We start from the raw sequence: 22,315 nt of genomic DNA, 5'->3' as shown, positions 1-22,315 counted from the left end.
TGTGTGTGTGTGTGTGTGATTGATGNGTGTGTGTGTGTGTGTGTGTGTGTGTGTGTGTGTGTGTGTGTGTGTGTGTGTGTGTGTGTGATGTATGCGTATAATATAATATTATAGCCGTGCGCACAATGATCGGCTATTATGATATTGATGGGATAGTGTTGTCGCGGACAGTGTGCCGTCCGAATGATGATAAATGACTGCGCAGGGGTAGGAAAAACATGGAAAGGCAAAAAAGAAAAAAAAAATACGAAAAATACACGCTCGTTAACCGCATCGAGAGGGTCAAAAAGTTCCCTTCCATTGTCGAGACAACTGTTTTTCAGTGTCCCGTCGTTCAATTACATGGCGACTAAAATATAATATATAGTGTAAGCAGGACATGCATTACACAACGCGGGCGCGTGCTTCATTATTTAATAGATACCTATAACCAAGTGCATCGAGGACAATAATACCGCATAACTCAATCGCTATTATTCTTAATCTTAAGTTTCGTACCACAACGAATTTGTTGTTGTTTGTTGTTTTTATGTAACGAAGAGATTTTTTTCTATTACGACATCTCGCGATATTCGGTCGTTAATCAATAAATGCATTTGATGTGTAACATTTAACTAAATACTCACATAATAATATTAAGAAGTTCAAATTTAATAATTGATAATTGCTTACGTATAGATAAATAAACGATTGCTCACAACGGTCCATCATATTGTTATAGAGAAATATTGAATATTATACGATATTGCTGCGTACCTTGTTATTTAAATTAAAATACCTCGGTAAAAATGTAAACGGACTTAAAATCGTATGTTTTTAATAATCGTCCTGGAAGATTGTCTTTATATTTGATACGATGGTATACCGTATACCTTCTACATTCAGATACTATACGGGATTCAAATTGTATTTATATGTATATATATTTATATATTATAGTATTATTATTATAATGATGATCAAACAATTATGTTTTAAAAATAATATAATATTCAAAATATAGAGAATTAGGTAATGATAATGAATCTCACCCATATTAAGTCACCTGTTTCCGTAAATATGCAGAATATTATTATACTTTGAAATGAGTTATTTTTTTTATTATCTGTAAAGAATTAAAATTTGTCTATCAAAACAGTTAAATATAACAAAGATGATGCAGTGACAAATTGTACCTTGTAGTTCATATATCATAAATTCATAAAACACGTAATTCAAACAAATCAGTTGAAGGTAAATTTATAAATACCTATATCTATAGCTACCATTTGGTTACCATTTAGACTTTCTCCCTTAAAAATAACATACGAATATTGTGCACATAAATCTAATTTACCGCGCGTACGAGATATAGTATCATATATAGTTTACCGAAAAATAAAAATTGGGTACAATATTATAATCGTGTATTACAAATTCATAATTAGTATCTCCTGGATATTGTTATATTGGGATAAGTCGAACTGTACGACGGAAACGTCTATACGTAGATCTTTGGTACTATCGAGACCTACAGTAATATTAGTTTACTGAGCTTAAGCTAATATTTGGTTTAATTAGTATTCGAAATTCGAATTTCGAATGGCCCTTTATTATGAATTTACGATGTAGATTATTTTACTTTTTTTATTTATTAAATAAAGCCTCGGCGACTATGGGATGACTATTTTATTTGTGCAGATCGTGTCGCGTTTTATCGTTGGCCATTTCATCACGATCGTCGCAGTATAAGAAAGTCGTTGCACGGTTGAATGTCCATTCGGCAGGATACCGGCGGTCATTATTGTACGTCTGCGTTCGATCGATCTGGTAGATGGTTAAACACTTGAACGGTTAAACGGTTAGGCGGTTTAGCTGCGATTACCTATAACTGTCCTATATACATACATACTCTATAATTGCCTAGCTCGTATGTGTGGGCGTGTGGCGCGGGTGTGTGTGTGAAAGTACCAAGCCCGATCTAGTTGGGTGATAAACGGTAGCAATGCTACCGGATAACACTGATTTACCATCGTTACACCTACACGTGATGTTTAAACGTACCACGGTCGCAGTGCGGTTAGTGATAATACGGACGTGTTAACAGCAGTGTGCCTGGAACTCGGGCCGATATATAATGTTATAATATACAGCTCTGACGACGTGTAAGGTCGACGCGATTTTCGCCGTTGGAATATAACGATATAATGTCGGCGCTGGTCGTTTTCGAAGTGAGCTCGCCGAGAGTGGCCTCTCCCAATAACTACATATACACGCAGAAGTGTGGGTCGGCGACAAGAGTGAGTGCCCCACTCGTGATAATATATAACGTTTTATTCTATATAATCCGCGGGCCCGGCGGAACAAAAACGCGTTTCGAAAAATCTGTCTGTTATTCCCCCCCCCCCCCCCCATCTCTTCTCCCCGCGCACATAGAGCACGCAATACAATAACATAATATACCTCTACCGCATTAATATAATATAATAATACACAATGACATAATAATTATTAAATTGTAATTATTATATTACGCCGCGCGCGCCAATAACCGCGCGTTTATTAATCGGCGGGCGGCGTAGAACAGTAGCAACAGCAGTAGAAGTACAAACGTCGTCGGGTGGAAACAAAAAGCCGAAAACATATAATAACATTTAGTAAACTGCGCTATTATATCAATACAATAATGTAATATCCACGCGCGCGATACCACGTGCCCTCGTTTACGCTTAACAACATGCACCTATATGGCGTATTGCAATATACGTCATATAATATCATGTGTGCGGTATTGCACGCATGGAGGACCTCTTCACTCTTCCACTCTTCTGGCCACATGTCGGTTAGGGCCGTTGTGCAAAACGTCCGGCACCAATCACCCGTTACAAATATCGCATACTAGCTGAATCACCCGGCGTTGCCCGGAAAAACTCCTTTTGGGTGTAATTCACTCTGCACAGGTATGGGAGCAAAATCATAAGGATAGGTTGCAGGTAGCTGGAAACCCGCGGGCCGCCGTGCCGTGCAATACGACGTATCGGCGGTGATTAATTATAATTGTTAATTACTCCGCTAAGACGCAACATTTTTGAAAATACTTTCTTATTGCACGGTGAAAATACGAGAAGAACCTCTATTCCAAATTTCAAGTCCGTACGTTGCGTAGTTTTTGAGATACAGCCATCAGTCAGTCAGTGGTATTTGGATTTTATATATAGGTATATATAGATACACTTACGGGCGAGCGTGTAGGTAATCTCCGCGTCGAGCGTCTCTATGTTACAGCACACTTTGGCCGTCAATAGGTGCGTTTACAAAGGCCTAGTACTCTGCGTGTAGGATAATTCGCGGTCCCCAGTCGGTGCAGCGGATCGGACATGGCGCGTAATAATGTTTAATATGATTCCGTAAGATTTCGTCAAGGCTAAACCGCTGCACTGAAAAAAATGGATACAACTGGCCGCGGCCAGTCTATAACTCGTGATAGTATGGTGACCACACGTGATAGGTCTGCAGGTCCGAAACGCCGCAGTCGGTAAAAACAATTTGCAAATAATAAATTTATTGTTTTTCGCCCATCGTAATAGTGGACACGCTGTGACGTCACGCATGCGTGCAAGGCATTCCGTGTTGAGTTGTCACGGTCGATTTTTTATTCAGACGACGTTTGCAATGACGCTAATTTCAACGGCTTACACGTCTCGTGGATACGTCTTTACGCATCTATGACGTGTAGAATATGTGTACTTAAATGTATACTATCGTCTTCACGATGATTATGGTTTATTTTTAAATATAGGTATAGATGCCATTATTACAGTACTATCAGCGCCGACTAATGTAAATTAGTTTTCTCCGATTTGTTCTGTAACTTGTATGACATATATATATATAAATTATATACCGAAGTATACATCCTATAAAATTGACCATCGCGAAATATTCACACTTGACACTTTTCAACTCCATCTAAATTATTATTTATTATGAAATGACGACACGTGGCAGTTCAGTTTGAAAGTCACCACAGACACGAGCAAACTCAAATACACAATACTTAACAGCTAATTTCCTATACATGTACTTAGGTACTTTAATAAAATGTGATAATAATTACTCTAGAGTTGTAAACCAAATGTGTCTTCTTATCGATAAAACTCTATTGCCAAGAGTGCTCAGATCCAGTCACAGAAAACTTATCCACGAGGAATAAAAATTCATCTCTAGATAACCAATATCATAATCAAAGTTCCTCCGACCACGTTACGGTACTTTTATGACATATTACTTTTACCTACATATATTATATACCAAGGTAACTAAAAAAATATCATTCCGTATTTTTTTATGAGGTCTTCCCATCGTACGGTACAAAAGTTTTCTATACAGTTCATCGCCTCCTACAAGCGAGCAAGCTTCGTTGAAGCAAATGCAGCTCCCCCACAGGCCAGGATTAAACCATATTTTTCTCAAAATCGCCAGACAAAAGTGAAATAATCACTTTTTAATTAATCTGAGAAGTATAATCTGGCCGCATTGCTTGCCAATCTTACTCATGTCACACCAGTATTGCAACAGTATCGATACGATGCACAGACTTCGGTCAAGAGGCACTAGAAACTCTGCAAATCCCGTATTTCAACTGTTCCTGTAGGTAATAAAATATAATAGGTGTTCTCCTATAATACACGTAAGAGGTTTTAATGGACTTGATGTTTGTTTAATATAATATACTTTATGTGTATACCTATAAGTATTGTTTTTTTTTTTTATCGGGGTCACTTCGTTTCAACTCTTACTCTCTCTCTCTCTCTCTCTCTCTCTATTTAACTTTGTGACAACACCAGATATGGCCGTTTGATAAATTTCCCATTTTTTTTCTCATTTCGGTTTTGTTTTTGTTTTATTTTGGCTATTATTTTTTTTCATATACCTCTCACGTCATAATCGCGCACGTGAACTGTCGTGTCGCAACCGTGTTATCTCTTCAGGAAACCCTGTTCCTTCCGGACAGCCGTACACACTAATGATTGGCCGACGACACAGGACCCCCGCCTCACCGCCCTACAGACCACCCTCTCGCCACCGTTTTAGCTCGACGTCGGGAAATTATTGTCGAGACACATTGTCACGCACCACGTTTCGTGTCCACCGCAGTTATTAATGCATTATTATTATTATTATTATTATTATTATTATTATTATTATTATATATACATATATATATAGTGTGTGTGTGATAAAAGTCAAGTGGTCGAAAGAAAATGTCGTAAGTTTGTGTGCATAATAATATATACTGACTCGTGCTGTTAGGTTAGGGGTTAGAGAAATAATTCAATTTTGATAATATATTATAATATTATATAACATCATAAACCGGATGAAACGTATATATAATATATTACAATACAGTCAGTATACGAATACTATTTTTACACCGAGCGACATTGCCGCCGTTCACCTCAAAGCAAGTACAGACGGCGAAAACTCGATAATAGGTATACTAGAAATTTATTATAGGTTTATACATGAACATTTATTATAGTAATTAGCACCCGACTATATACACAGCTAATATCAGCTCAACGTTTTATTGTTTTATTAAATTAAGTAATAATTGTGAAAAACGAATTCGAGGTTTAACATAAAAAATAAAGCGCAACATTACCCACCGCATTATTACATTTTTAAGTAGGTACCACGTAGTAATATTATTACCGTTTGTCGTTTGGAAACGGATTTGATATGATGGTACGGTTTTGTATGTTGTAATGCTGTTGCCCTCCCCCCTCCCCCCGATCCACCGACTGCAGAGTACATAATATATCTGCAGAGGTATGCCTGATATGCGCGTTCCGATTATGTCACACGTGCGGCCGCACAATAAATAATATATACGCTCGTGCGGGGATTATTATATTTTTGGACGAAAATCGTGAACGCGCGCGTCTGTCACAGCAGACGGTAATCATTCTACTGCATACAAAACATATTATTATTATTATTATTATTATTATTATTATTATACACATAAGGATACTGCGCGCAGTGCATTCATGTACACACTATATACATGTATGTAGAGTTTACGGACGATGAGGTGGTGCTGCTGCAGATTTCGGTGCACCCGTCTCGCTAATTACGATCGGAACGTGCGGTCATTTGGTCAGCAGACGTCTCCAAGTCTCCATTGCGGGTCGTCACCTATCACACGCGCGCGGCCGTTATAATAAATTATTATTATTCGTATATAGTTATAACACGAGGATCTGTGACCGGCGCAACGGGGGGGGGGGGGGGGTTGGCAGCTGGGTCCGAGCACACACGTGCGTCCGTGTCTATTTTTAAGGCGTATGTGTCGTAGACACACGGATCGGCGAAGGCCGAAGACGGATTTGCCGCGGCCGATGGTCCAAGCGACGAGACTTCCTGTATGGTTCTCACTCGGCAGCACCGACAGCCGATGGTTACAATATTTTAACGAGTGTCGGACGACGGTGTGTGTGTGTGTGTGTGTGTGTGTGTGTGTGTGTGTGTGTGGTTCATGGTATACCTTCCGTACAACGCTGACGCGGTATAAACCTAAATAAATTATTGTATATCTGTGGTGTCTGGATGAAAGGGTACATCAGTCGGTGTTGGGGAGAAGTAATGATTGCATTTTAGAGATTTGACCAGAAAGTGGTTTTTGTCCGCAATTTCACTCAAATTTTCCGACGCGATATCATCAAAGTAGATTGAAAATATACATTTTCATAACATCAATCGGTCTGCAATGTCCCTTGCCCAAATGTGTGCCTATATTATATCGCAAACTTTCGTAAAATAGATGGTATGACATAGTAGAATAATGCTGCTATATATTATAATCAAATGATTTAATGGCGAACGCATATTAAAATATTGACTTTATTATACTATTAAAAGGTTAAGGAGATCTAATATTGTAATTTAATATAAATCAATGCACCTCGAACAATTTATGTGCCTACTTTTTTTCCTAGAAATGTACCTTATTGCGTGTTTTATACATTTTATCGATTTTAATAATATAATTTAAAAAAAAATTCTGAAAGGAACTCCGTTCTGTTTAGTGTATGTTTATAAGGGCTAGAGTAAGTAATTTAAAAATATACAATAAAAATAATATCTCATGAAATAATGTTTAAGTATTGTAGGTAAACATTGGTACAGTATGACCTAGTACTAAATATTAGGTGAGTAATCTCCAATTAAAATGCCAACTTTCGAAATCTGTATAAAAAAAATATTTTGTGATGATTGTTATATAAAAAAAAATATTTTTATTAATTGATATCCTTATAAAAAATTGTTAAGTGGTTTTTCAATTATGATTAAAATCAAATAAATCTTCATTATTCGAGTGAATATAATTTGGTGAAATTCATGATTAAATTATGAATAATATGTAAAATAATATGTACAACTATGAAAAATTATTTTTTAGACTAGTGTCATTGATAGGTAGTTATTCGCTCATAAAAAACTTAGTCTCATCAATATAAAACTAATAAATGTTGAATACCTACAATGAAGTTATAAACTTTGATTTAGTTGATTCGTATAATTTTAAGCTTTGTGATTTTAGCATGTGGGGATGTTATAATAAATAAATATGGGAACCTAGTTATAGCTTATTACAATACTTTACTACACTATACTACTTGCACCATACGAGTAACATATTATTAGTATATATTAGTGTATGTGTATCAAGTAAATTATCTATATGCGTTTATCTCATTTTAACTGTTTAATTTAGTATTTATTTTTACGTAAAATAGTCGTTCGGTTATTAGCACATGTATAATATATTATTATAATAAAACGACAAAAAATAACTAGTTTTAATAACTTTTATAAAAAATGTAATTTAATCACGTACATATATAATCTGTAGAGCACGGTAAAGGTACTATACTATACTTTTGAGTTTACTTACAATTTCAACGTTAGTAACGCATACAAGGTGTTCATGTCTTAGTGGGTTTGAAATAAAATGTTGTTTTATAACTTTTTTTAACATATAAAACAACATAAAACAGATGAAGTACTTGCAGTATAGGCACACAACGTAATAATAATTATGTACAAAAAATTGAATTAAAATTCGTGCTTTTTTGTTCTCGGTTTGACATACTCCAGTAAACTATCATAAACCTACACACCGACGGTTATTCAATTAAATCGTTGGGCATATACGTTTCAAAGGATCGCGTAAAGTATAAACGCATTTTATTTACACAATATATTATTTATTATTCCATACCAAAGTGTGTGAACTCATTTACCGTGAAACAGGTTTAGATGATATGTATATTATAATATATACGCCGTAAACTCAACCCTCGACGGCGACGGGCTGCCAAAGAGATTTCGAGAGCCGCCGTTGATTCTGAAAATAATTTATTTTAATTTATAGTATGATATTATTGTGCTGTTCCGTCCGAGGCGTACGAAGATTCGTAATAAAACGCGGACGTTTTCATAAACAAAATAAATATCGGTCAGTGCCTCTCCAAAAATAATAATAATAAGTCTCGCAGTTTCACTATCTAGGTACCTATACAGTTTACCCTATCACAAACCACGAGTATACGTTTACGTGTATACAAGGCGATTCTTTTAAAAGTAAACATGAACATTATTAACATTTTTGAAATGTTAATCTTACATAATTCTCTTACATAGGTAAGTCATTACAAAACAACATTTTAGAAAATGGTTATGTTTTTCTCCGGAAAATGCATTTAAAAATGACGTGTACTTTTGTCGAAAAAATACTAAACATACCTAAATACTTTTTGAGAAAACGAATATTTCTCTTTAAAAGATTTTCTTGCATTAATATTGAAATATTATGTTGACTATAACGACAGTGCATTCAGTCCACTACCAAATAACACATTTCTTTTTTCTATAACTCATCCTTACCTCATCGATTGCAATTTTCAGGATACTTATTCCTACCTTGCGAAGTTTGGAGTCGACTTAAGCTTATGAGGCTACAACTTCTGCACTTCTCTGTCGTATTATGTATCTATACGCACTACGCGTGTATACATTATATCACCATTTCGGTTTTTCGTATTATGATACGGGAAGAGCAGTCATGGTATCCAATAATGCCTAAATAATGTGCATTCGTACAGATTTGTATTAGGCACGTACATCCATTAATATAATATTATATACATTAGACACATATAAGAGCATATTACCGATAATATATTATATTTAAATTGTCACACGACTGCGGTGTGCATTTAACGAGCTGCGTATTATGTATATACACACAGTGTTAGTCGTTAGATATATATGTACGAAAGTGTGTGTATATCATGGACTGTCCCTTTTTAATTTTTTCTTCGGATTTCGCAGGGCTATAATTGATTGGAGTCGGGAACAAGACACACACGTGTCGGTCGTCAGTTTTTACGATTGCGCGATCTTCTCGGAATTTTTGGCGACACACCGGTGGGAAACGCGACCGCGCAAGGGATCGCTCGCCGAAGTGTACGAAACACATAATATGTATACCGATGATTAATACCACCGTACACCCACGCACCCACACATATCGAAGGTCGTGAAATCGGACACATCCGCCGGACACCACAGTGTCCACCCCTCGGTAAAATGCTACTGTCCGAACACATGTGTGTATTCAATATATATATATATATACACGCTGAGAGAGAAATAGAAAAGTAAAGATACAAATGTGTGTGTGTGTGTGTGTGTGTGTGTGTGTGTGTGTGTGTGTGTGTGTGTGTGTTTGAGAGAGGTATATTATAATGATACCGTGTCGGTGTATAAGCGGGGTTCGGTTGGACGCGTTAGGTTTGCCGATTGACATCACGACTGCCCGTCCGATTATGCATTGCGATGATGGCGTTTTCTCGGAACCTAAATCGTATTCGGGACGAAATTACATAATATATTATAATTACATGTTATATTATTAAGGATCAGGAGGGATCCTTACCACCGCGCCCGTGTTCTGCGAACAATTTAATATACGTCGACGAATCGATGATACTGATTTCAAATAATCGATCTACGTACGTTGTGGATATACTGCAGCTTTATAATATTAGTACCCGAGTATGTAAGCTATACATTAGTGCTCACGCATATTATGGAATATCGATGTTATTGCCGGATTAGTCTATATTACATAATTATAATATAGACTAAAAGAAATTTACCTAGAAAATGTCCTAAATAACCTAACCTAACCTTGGTTGGTTACGACTAGACTTTTATTTTGTATTTTCAAAAAAACATAATTATGTATATAGTTCACAGTATATAATAATATAGTGTATACTTAATTATTATAAACTATAATAGCATAATTCCATAATATATAAATTAGCTTTGTTAATTAATTATAAGCTTTGTAGCATACTAAATGGATACATAAAAAAAAATGTGTAGCAACAATTGCAGCATCGATAATAATTTAGTTTAATTGCTTTCGAGCAGGGCTTTCCTAATATATACCAGCGTAACAAAAGCGAAACTGTTACTCAACATCATAGAACTAATTAATATTTTTAGTTTCACGGTAGTTACAACTTACAACAAACATAATATTATAAATGTGCAATATTATAATTATGTTTGAGCTATTCAGTAAGTACTGGGTACTCAAAAACACGTTAGTAATCACGAGTAATCAAATAATTAAATTTGATAATCAGTTAAAAATGCAATATATTGTACATATTTTAATGGGTACAATTAATATGGCTTAATAATGAATCTCGCATTTAATCAGTTCTCAAAATATGTGAGTTTTATACAAATTAAATATTATGTTTTAATTAAAAAATAGACAGATATTATTACAATATATTATTGCATACGTAGTTTTCTATATATAGACCATCTAGACTTAGCCTTAGGTTTTAGTGTGTTTATTGGTCTAACGGCTCAAAATTATATTTGAATTACTATATGGTCCAAACGATTAACCCGTACATTTGTTTTACAATAATATATAGATAAGTAAGTGTGACCGCAATTAAATTGAGAAAGGCGTGAAAAATATTTTGAGGTCCATAATTTAAAATAAAATATTCACACAACTATATCAAATTAGAGTACGTATCTATTTATCAATTTTTTTCTTAGACACATCTCCAACAAAAATTTTATTTTTCTCCGGCATTATAGCAATGATTATAAACCGTGGAAACTAAAGTATAGATTTGAATTCCATTTGAGAACATTTTACTTCTGAAGGCTATAAATGCGCTTCGATCACTTTTAATTCTTATGGACATTTCATTAATTTAAGCTTATTTTGTATTTGATAATTTGGAAAACATTTTCTATCCACAATTTTCTTGACTTATCCAATGCACATTCGCCGATTGCTGATTGAATTCGAGTCTTTGAGTTTGATGCTCAGGAACAACTAGGTCTAATATTCGTTTGTTTAATTATAATAATTTGATGATTGCAAATACATTAAAAGATAACTAAAGAATACTCTTTTTTTTTCAATAAATATGAATTTCACAAACGTTTTCTTATTGTTTACCGTTAATGACTTATGTGGATTAATAATTATTTAATAACAAGGTCTTCGGACACAATCCGCGAGTTGGGAAAGAAAGAAAATTAAAGCGTGGCCAGCTATCTCGTTGTTCCTAACTTTTTTTGATCGGCAGTGAAATGTATTGTTAAATGTTGTGACGGTCATAAATTGTCGTAAATCGTTTCACCGATTGCTAGCCACATACTTTTCTAGTTTTCTAAGTACTGTTTTTCGGAGTATTCTTATAAGTTATGATTACCTCAAAAGCTGTTGGCATTTTATTGCTGGACACCGTGCTCCACGGAAAACTTGAAGTACAGTGTGTTGACGAAACAGACAATTTCTAATGACTTGAGCAGTTTAGTTTTCTAAAGGTTTTAAGTATACCTTCGCTCTGCAAGGCACTATAGTTCCTTTCAATTTTTCACACAAAACGTTGATTTGTTTTTTAACCGTTGACGATCAAAAATCAGCCTAACGTTAGCAAATGTATAGCTATTCTTTCGAATCTGGTCGAGTAGTCATCGAAATGAGATGCACCTGCAGTGTCCATAGAGCATTAGTCACATCTCTCCAAGTATTTCAGTGATTATTTAAGTAAATATGGGATATCGCGAATTCACTAGAAACAACCGAGTTGGAATTTTAAAGTATTGAACTCAATTTCTACTGTGATAACCTAAAGACGCTTTTTTTTGTTATTGCTTCTACGTATTATAATTATTGACAACTGATATGACTTTTGAGTATATTTATCTTTATCATTTAGTACATACCTACCTCCATATATACTATATATGTACATACATATATATCTGTTTTAGTTCTTTAATATATTTGGAGAATACAGCCTTAACCATGATGTTATAATTTATTTGGTCAACTATAAAAATAAATTTAAAAGTTCAGAATATTATAAATATTACAAAAAAGTACCCAAACATTATAAAATAGATGTAAATATCAATAAAACAAATGATTATGTATGATTTAAATTGCTAAGCTCTTTAGGAAATAAATATAATATTATTTATTATAAGCAATAATAATATATTCTATCATAGACATGACAATTTTAATCCCTGTATTAGTTTTCTATTAAAAATTTGAATTTTTATGTTGTACTCATGCTATCGTTTTATATTTTTTAATTTGAATTCTGTTAAAGCAAAATAAAAATTTAATGATTTTGAACTACGAGTGCATTGAGAACATTTTTTTTCGAAAATTCATGTTGAAAACATGACATTTACCTACGAATGTCTTTGTCGATTAAAATCAATGCAGCAATAATGAATATCACAACAAATAATTTTACGATGAGTGTGACGACATTATTATATTTTTAATAACAATGTCGTTCTAATTCCGACACTGTAGAATTTATGAACAAGCATAATGATAACAATATTAACAACTAATTTAAAACTCGACAACAATTATGAAAAACAATTTTCCTTTATCACTCCAAAATCATTTAGTTACATAGGTAACTTATATTGCGTACTTAGCACGAATTCTACTGTCTCTCGCGGTCTGTACATCACATATAGGTTAGGTTTAGATACGTTTGAGCGAAGTGTCTATTTTTAAAACCATCCAAATGTTTTTTTCAATTCAGCACAAAGTAGGTACAAAAACCGAACATCGGATCGGATATCCGATTTAATATCCTGCCGTGATGTACTATATAATATGCACGTTTGATATTTTTTTTACATAAAATGCGGACGCTCACAAAAAAAACGTTGTAAAAACCGTTTTAAGAAAAAAAATAGTATGGACTCTTCGCGTATTACATAATATTAATATAATATATTATACACAGATTTATACTATATATATGGCACAATTATAGGTATATATTATTATATATTATTATAATTATTATTGATAATATGTTGTACGGTTTTTGTCGTGCATTAATATGATACATGTATACAGTGAGGTGCACCGAAAAACGTGTTGCCTTACCTTTGGCTAGCCGCCTGGCCACGGATTTTGACCTCATTCGGGGGTGATATCGTCGGAGTGTGCCGCCGTGGTCGCGTGGCTTCAACTGGCGTGCCCGACGTGCACGTTTTCGCACACAGGGCTTGAATTTCCCTGAAAAACGGTCCCCGCCGGCGCACCTGTGTACGCGCGCGTCCCCTGCACTCCGCAGTTATCAGTCATCGGCCGACGCCGCCACCGCCGCACATTATAATATGGGTAGGTACCTACCTATTATAATGCGTTCTACGGGACGTTGTTATTATTATTATTATTATTATTATTATTGCCATTACTATTACTATTGCCGCGTATTACTACATCGCTACGATACGCGTATTGCACAATATTTTGTATCATATATTCGGTATTATAATAGGTGCCCGTATAATATAATAATAATAATAATAATATATTGTACGTCGTGATAAAATTACGTATCGAATCGGCGGGACACGTGATTGTATACATGCAGCGTAGAGCTACACAAGTCGAACCAGAAAATATTAATACGATATACGGCTGTGTGTGTATAATAATTATTATTAATAATAATAATAATAATATATCCGGTATTAAAATATTATGAGCGAGTGGTAGATACCAAGTAGTCCGGGGGTGGACTGACTCGAGTGGCTATCGGCCAAGGACTGGGCCCTTCTATACTGCGACTTTTAGATATTGGCCCGATAAAATAAAATAATAATTTAAAGTAGATAAAACTCAAAATTGTAATCTATGTACTGCTGCTGTGTAGGTACAGGTGTAAGCAATATTATTACTGCAGTTTAATAAAATTGTAACCTGCAGTAGGTACGATATGATGAAGACCACCCGTAATATTTATATAGGTACTCACGGAAATGGTTTTGCGAGGGACAAATTTACGATGACAGTGTGTGCTCACATTTTGTAGTATTCCTAAATGTTTACCATACACGTGTAGAACAAATTCATGAATATCGTATAGTGTTTTTATGTTTTTGACAATTATTAACAAGACAGTCCTAATTATTCATACGTCAGGATAAATTTTTTTTTCATATGTTTACTAAAAATGATTGAGTATTGATATTAAAAAAATAAAAACGGTATTACGATACACATAAAGTCCCGCTCTTAGTAACGTAAAAAGTTGGTAAATTAACAGTAAATGATGTACTCATAAATTTATCCCATTCAAAAACGTTTTTTTCTAATACATATAATTACATGGGACCACTATTAAAATAAACTTAAGAATAAACAATTGAATTCTACTTAAAATTTAATTAAAATTGATTAATTTAAACTCCCCTTAAATATACGATGTCTTCTTAAACTAAATTAAAATTTTCAATATACTCAACGATATTTGAATATTATAACGAATTAATAAATAATAATGCATCTATTACAGGCTATCTACATAATATTATTATATATATTATTTTATATATTAATATTAGGGACGCGTAGAAACATGGGATGTTAAACTCTGGAATTTAATTCCTGGACAGTAGAAATTTGTACTGTAAAAATCTGAACTGTAAAAACTGGACCGTAATATTCTAGACTGGACAAAACTGGACGGTACAATTTTAGAACACAAACGCGCACATATAGTTCATAGCTATACAATTTGAATATGTCATATTTTTTAACTTCCTACCTATATGATAAGAATATGAAAGTGTTTGTAGTTTTGATAAATTTAATCAAAAACTGAACTTTACATGAGTATAAAAAAAAACATACCTATGTATCTTTAATGTAGCATAGGTAGTTATAATAATTGCATACATCAATTGCACAATTTATTATTTTAGTATTTGGTGAATTATAAAAACTTAATTTTAATGTAATATAATTTATACTTATTTTATTATGATTTGTAGGTATTTTAAAAAATTGAAGTACAAAGTATTTTCATAGACAATTTTATGACATTAACGTATTACAATGGCGAATGGCGTTGTATAATACCTAAAATAATTGTACAATATTCTTAACATCAAATTAAACTTATAAAATGTATACTTTTCTATGGGAGTCAGTCGCCCTTTTTTAAATGCAAAATAAATTGTGAGTTGTGGGGGAACATTCCTTAGAAAAACCCGAAATTGGATGTATATCAGTAATAACATAAATAACCGTCAAAACAAAAGTTTTCATTTTTAACTACCAGTTATAATAATTAATGTTCTAATGTTACAATTTAAAATATAATAAATAATAATATTATGTACGAAGTACAATTAATTTATGCAATTATATCTACCTATGCTGCATTAAAGATATATAGGTATTTTTTTTTTTTATAAGCATGTTAAGTTCAGTTTTTGACAAAATTTATCAAAACTACGAAGAATTCATATTCTTATCATATTGGTAGGAAGTTAAAAAAATATGTCATGTTCACATTGTATAGCTATGAATTATATATATGCGTATGTGTGTTCCGAAATCGTACCGTCCAGTTTTGTCCTGTCCAGATTTTTACGGATTTCAAATTTGAAATTCCAGTTTTTTATACAGTCAAAATTTCTACTGTCCAGGTATTAAATTCGAGAGTTTAACATTCCAGATTTTTGCAGGTCGTCAAATAATTTTCTTTGAGCGCGGTTGGACTGATCGAAAAAAATGTTAGACTTCTTCGTTAACCAAATCAAGGCAATTAAAAACAAATGGCAGGAGCTTAAATTTTGTGAGGCAGTCTGCCACGAATATAATATACATGCAGTATACGGAGAATACTCATTTCAAATATGGATGTATAATATAACAAGTGTACCCGTGCAGCTCTTATTCTTTTCACATAAAAAACATTGCTAAGGTTCGCGTAGTTCGTATAGGTATAAAGTGCAAGTTAACCCATTTATATTTGATTTTAAATAACGTCATCTATGTTTTTATTCCGAAAACTTAAAAAAAAATATATAATTCCCATTAACACAGTGCAACACGTATTAACCGTCAACAATCAGCAGTCAAATAGTTGAATTATAAATTCAATAGGTTACTTAAGTTGCATCCCTAACAAAAATATTGTAATATTATTCATATTAGTGTCAGATTTTTTCATAAAAAACGACAAATCGCTCTAATTTTACAAATTTTAGTTGATATATATTTTATAATACACAATATGTTATTCTTATGAGTAGTTCCATTACTCCGAAACATAATTAAAAATATAACGAAAGAGAAAAAAATGAATTTATTGGATATCAAAATAAGCAAATATAGCTAATAATAAATAAGTATATTACTAAAAAAAAATAACAGTAGATACTCATGCATTTTAAATTGATAACCTGAATAGATAATTGCAGTATGTAATTTAAAGGTATAATGTATAAACGAATCGCAACAAGTAAAGCTTGACATTTTATATCCTCATATTGTACCCATGACTAAATAAATAATTAAATACATATTAAATAATTTATTTAACCATGACCTTTAGTCGGTTTGTTGGATTAGGTATAAAACTACACAAGCTACTGTATAAATATATATTTAAAATATTGGATTAAACAAATGTAATGTGGATTAGTGCTTTTGAATATAATTATTGTACTCTATACGATTAAAAAAATTGTACTTTGTACATTAAATATTAATTATACCAGCTTCTCGGTATCAACGTGTGTACTGTGTATGTATATATCATATTTAGGTATCCAATATATATCGTTTGTTATATAGGTACTGCTGTATAGGTTCGGAATTGAAAATCGAACATATATTATATATATACATCAACAAGAACAAATTCGACAAAAAAAAAGAAAAAAACGAATCACGCACAGATTCCGGAGGTTGGACCGTAAAACGATTTGGAAGCTGTTCATGTCCCTCGAATCGCTGCAGAGATGAATTATTATCGGCCGTCCCGGGATAACTTTCCGAGCTAACGGGCAAACGATAAACCATCATTTATAGGACTATTACTTTATCCGGATGTCGGTGGAGGTGGTGGAGGCGGTGATTGTGTCGCTGCAGTGCGAGAAGCAGTTTGGGACAATTTTTCCGAAGCATTAAAAACCGACCTCGCCCGCGTAAACACTCCTGTATTGTTTCGGGAACGTTAAAAAACAATAACAGTGGTCGTAAAATATAAAAATCCAACGGTGTTCTTGCGATGCCATAAAATAATATTATATACCTTAAACCTATAATGTATATACGCACGTGAGTGTGTGCGTGTGTGTGTGTGTGTGTGTGCAGTCACCACCACCGTTGGAAATGTGTATGGTATTCTACTATTCCGTCTAAGCGAGTCGATCTTTCGTCCGGGTTTTAAATTGCTTACTGCAGTGATGATATCCGGCGCGGTCGACTCGCCGCAGTTGGCCGTTGGGTGTGTCCCGGTGTGGGTCGTCCGGCCGAATGAAATCGCTCACCTCTTAACTTTTACCACTGACTTTATTGGAGATAAACGGACCATAACCAGATCTCAGAACATATAACCGAGGTTAGGTCCTTAGCGTATAAAACGAGTGACTGTTATTGTAACTATATTTACATGTGATTATTGCACTTCGATAATTGCGAAGACATTGAAATAACGCGTAAAGTCAATATGAGTTATTCATAATTATACGAGAAAAGCTAATATGTTAAATCAAATATTGATATTATTTAATACAAGTGAATACAAATAAAAATATCATAATAAAAACAATATATAGGGTGTTCAAAAAGTTTAGGGGCGGCCATTAGACTAATGATATGGATATAATTAATGAAGTGATTAAACAGTTTACCTAATAAAATGTATGTAGCAGTGTAATTTGTTATTGCTATAACATATATCGGTATAAAAATATGCAACCAGTAAAATTAACGGTTTTTTAAATGTTTTGAACACCTTAAAAATAGGACTTAATATAAAGTATAAGTCATATTATACTATATACACAATAAAATATACAGCACAAACTATTCTTAAGTCCTAATTATTACATCATTTTTGAAATTCAATTAATAATGTGCATACAAATTGAATAGATATCTAGCTTATATTATATTACCTGCTTAGTTAGGCTGCTTACTTAACATTTTTTTAGCTAAGTTAAAAAAAAAAATTAATAATGATTAAAGTTTTAAAAGACGTGATATAATATGGAAATTAAGTAAAATGACATTTTATAATATAACAAATACCTATGATGACAAATAAGATCAATTGTAATGTTAAATACTTAGTCAACATATTATATTTAACTATTTAGCAGGACGTAGAAGTATACTTAAATAAATACATTTAAGTTACCTCTACAGTATTTACAGTAATTAATAATGTATCAACAATATGTTGACTAAGTATTTAACATTACAATTGATCTTATTTGTCATCATAGATATTTGTTATGTTATAAAATGTCATTTTACTTAATTTCCATATTATATCACGTCTTTTTAAAGCTTTAATTATTAATTTTTTTTTTTAACTTAGCTTTTTTTTACACGGAGTTATAACGAAGTGTTTTTGGTGTGATATCAACTATTTTTAATGTTGATGTGTTAAATTTAAATTTTTCTTTATTTTATAACGAGTGCAAACTGCAAGTTACGAAATGGTTTGTTGTTTGTTTTTGAAATATTGTCAGCTGTCACCTATGTGTAGTCATGACGTCTAAATTCAAGAAAATTAATTTATATTTAGAAACGTTTATTATATTATATTGCGTTTTGATTTAATTAAGTAGGTAGTTTAATTGTTACATTTGTATTTGTTTCTCGCGGTTTCTCTATAACATGGCATTACACATCAAATTAGATGCGTTTTTGAACACTAAACCACAGCCGGAATGGCTGAATCAGTTGAGAGTGACTATTGCGGTAGGAAAAAAGTTTGAGCAGAAAGGCGACTTCGAAAAAGCCGCAAAATGTTATGAAACCGTCTTATACTATAACCCTGTAGACACTAAAACGCGCGTCAAACTCAGCAAATGTTATCAGAAAATATTACAACTCGAACAAGCAGCAAAACACCAAACCCATGCGATGCAGAATGATCCCAATTTACTTCAAACCACCGAAAACGAAGCCAGTGTAAACTTTGAATTGGGAAACTTTGAAAGCAGTCTAATGACTTATAGTCAATATTTTAAGCGAAGGAAAACGTCGTTTGAATGTAATCAAGGATTACTGAAAGTAAACAAGTCAATATATTCCTACATTATAAAATCTTTATAATATATTATAATGAAACCATTAGGTACTGGACACTCTTAGTCGCTGAAATTTTGTCTGTTATTTGGTAGTATTTACTATTCAGAGGATTCATTTTGTAGAAAGTTTATAATTTATACCCCACATCCCCTATTTGCAGGTGCTTGCTAGGAGAGATTTCACTGTGTTATTATATAATTATAGCTTTAGAACTTATAATGTAATCTATATAGCCATATCATTTATAGGTACACATTTATTATTAGAGTATTATTCTGATGAGCAATAAAATCTTGTTTATTTTAAAATAATTCAACGGAATCTTCATCGACATATACAAACTATACATAAACCTTAAAAAATGTTTTTATTCTCAAAAATATATATTATTTTAACATTAACCTACATTAAACAGTTATATTGAAAAACAAATTTTTTATTCATTGAAAGTATGAATAGAATGCCTAATTTAGTTCATTTTTCTTAGGTCAATGAAGTTATGGATAACTATTTACCTGCTAATGGAATAATGAGCTGTTTAAAAGACGCAGTGTTACAAATGATAGAAAATGAACCATTCATTGACTCAGATGCATGTGAAAAATTAAACAGTTCTATAAAGCTGAATAAAATTCACAAAGCTTACACTGAACGAACCCAAGAAGCATACTATTTACGAGATATTGTAAAAAACGTCAGATTTTATAGGAAACAGCTGAAGGTTTTACCCAAATACAATAAAAATGATAAATTGGTTTACGAACAAATCCAAAAAGTCGTTCACACGTTTGAAACAGCCAAAGTAAATATATATTTAAAGAAGTAAGATTTGTGAATTATATGAATACACAGGTACTCTTATTAAGCAACAAAATAATAGTTCCACACTTACACTGTGACGTTATCATCTAAAAAACATATACTTACAGCTCTATTATTACGTACAATTTATAGGATTCCAATATTATATATTATTTTAATTAATATTTGTGTGTAATGTTTTCCAATCAAACTAAATAATGCTACAACATAGCCAGATTTGATTGTTGTAGAATACCTTTATGACTACATAATATTTTATATTACATTAAATTTAAATAAAAATTATTTGATGTAGAAAGATTTATACCGTAAAAGGCCATTTTACATGCACGTGTGTCGACGACCAAATCGCCAGCTTAATGACCCGCGAAAAATCAAAGATATGGTTAAATTACAAGTTTCCAAATACTTTAATACAATAGTTCAACACTGTTTTTCGGGTGACATCGAATCAGCACAACGACAAGCCAAACTAGCTATGGAGTATATGTACGAACATCGCCATAGACCGTTGAAGGTAATAAACGCCTTGTACGAAGTGATCGGTTTGGCTCTGTACTTCTTAAATCGGGATATACCTGAATGGTCGGATGAGATGAACGAAAAGAGAATATTATTCATATTGGGATCGAGCTTCGACAAAAAAGACGCTTACAATCAAGTCTATCACGAGTCATTTTTCGGTCCCGATGTCCGAAACAAGATGTAAGAATAAAACAGATCCCTACTAAAATTAATTGTAATATCATATTACCTATACGTTTGTACTATTATAGTTTAAATACATTATATGCAACAATGCATGGACTAACTTACTAACGTGAACAAAATTATTATTAAACACAGGATTTATTTGAAGAAACTCACCAAGCAGTTAAATAGCATCGAATTATCCACGTACAAACTGTACCTTCAGTACGAACGGATTAAATGCTACATGCATCTAAACGAATTCAAAGCAACAAGACCGTTAACGAAAACATTGTTTCGCGGTGCTTGTGCTTTGGGTAGTATAGCGTGGAAAGTAAATGCCCTGATGCTGACGATGATCTCTGAGTCTAAATTAGGCAACGGGCTGCAGTGTATAAAAACCATAGAATTCATGATAACGCTTAGTAGAACTCTGGGAGACGAGAAAGTCACCGAGTTCATGAGAAAAGTATGATATAAAAATCCATAATCCATTTATAGCCATACAAATAAAATATAATTCTAGATGTGGAAATTATTTGCCACGGATAAAGTGCGAGTGCCCGAAATAGGCATCGAAGAAGAGCGAAAAGCAGATTTGATAAACATCATGCCGGACACCGAGAACATTCTGCTCATGAACACTTTATTAAACTATATCGAAAGATTACCCGAGGAATGTCGGATGTCTCTAACTCTAGGAAAACCTTCAGAAGTCAACTGCGCAGATCATCGGCCAGCCATTCGGCCGGAGCCCTTGATAATCGGTAACAGGTGGAAATGACACCGCTTGGTCGATTAAAATTAACTGAATCCGTTCGCAGCAATGAGACAAAGATCCGATTTATGGATCCAACGATGGTTTGTAATAATTAATTATTTGTGTTTTTAAACTCGAGACCGATAATAAACAAACGACGTGTATAGCGATTAATGTTAAAGCTACAACATTAATCTATATGACGTATTCAAATACAAGATATCAAATTGAGGGGGGGGGGAGCTATATACTTTAAGGTGGTATCACAGTTATCGTATGTCGTGTCATATATACTCATATCCAAAAGTTGAACTCTGCCCGACTCAATATATTGAGAG

General features: G+C 33.1%; 1 protein-coding gene across 1 annotated transcript; it reads left to right on the top strand.

Moving 5' to 3' along the window:
- The first annotated feature begins 19,288 nt into the window (after positions 1-19,288).
- LOC111040973 (tetratricopeptide repeat protein 25-like) lies at positions 19,289-22,001 on the top strand. The gene is made up of 5 exons (XM_022325075.1): positions 19,289-19,687; positions 20,193-20,507; positions 20,823-21,232; positions 21,374-21,686; positions 21,744-22,001. Exons 1-5 carry the CDS (start codon positions 19,289-19,291, stop codon positions 21,999-22,001), a joined length of 1,695 nt encoding a protein of 564 aa, XP_022180767.1.
- The last annotated feature ends 314 nt before the right edge of the window (positions 22,002-22,315 follow it).

This window comes from Myzus persicae, unplaced genomic scaffold, assembly GCF_001856785.1.
Source record: "Myzus persicae strain clone G006 unplaced genomic scaffold, MPER_G0061.0, whole genome shotgun sequence".
Lineage (NCBI taxonomy): Eukaryota > Metazoa > Arthropoda > Insecta > Hemiptera > Aphididae > Myzus > Myzus persicae.
The sequence above is the reverse complement of the archived record's forward strand: the minus strand, read 5'-3'. Positions and strand labels throughout refer to the sequence as shown.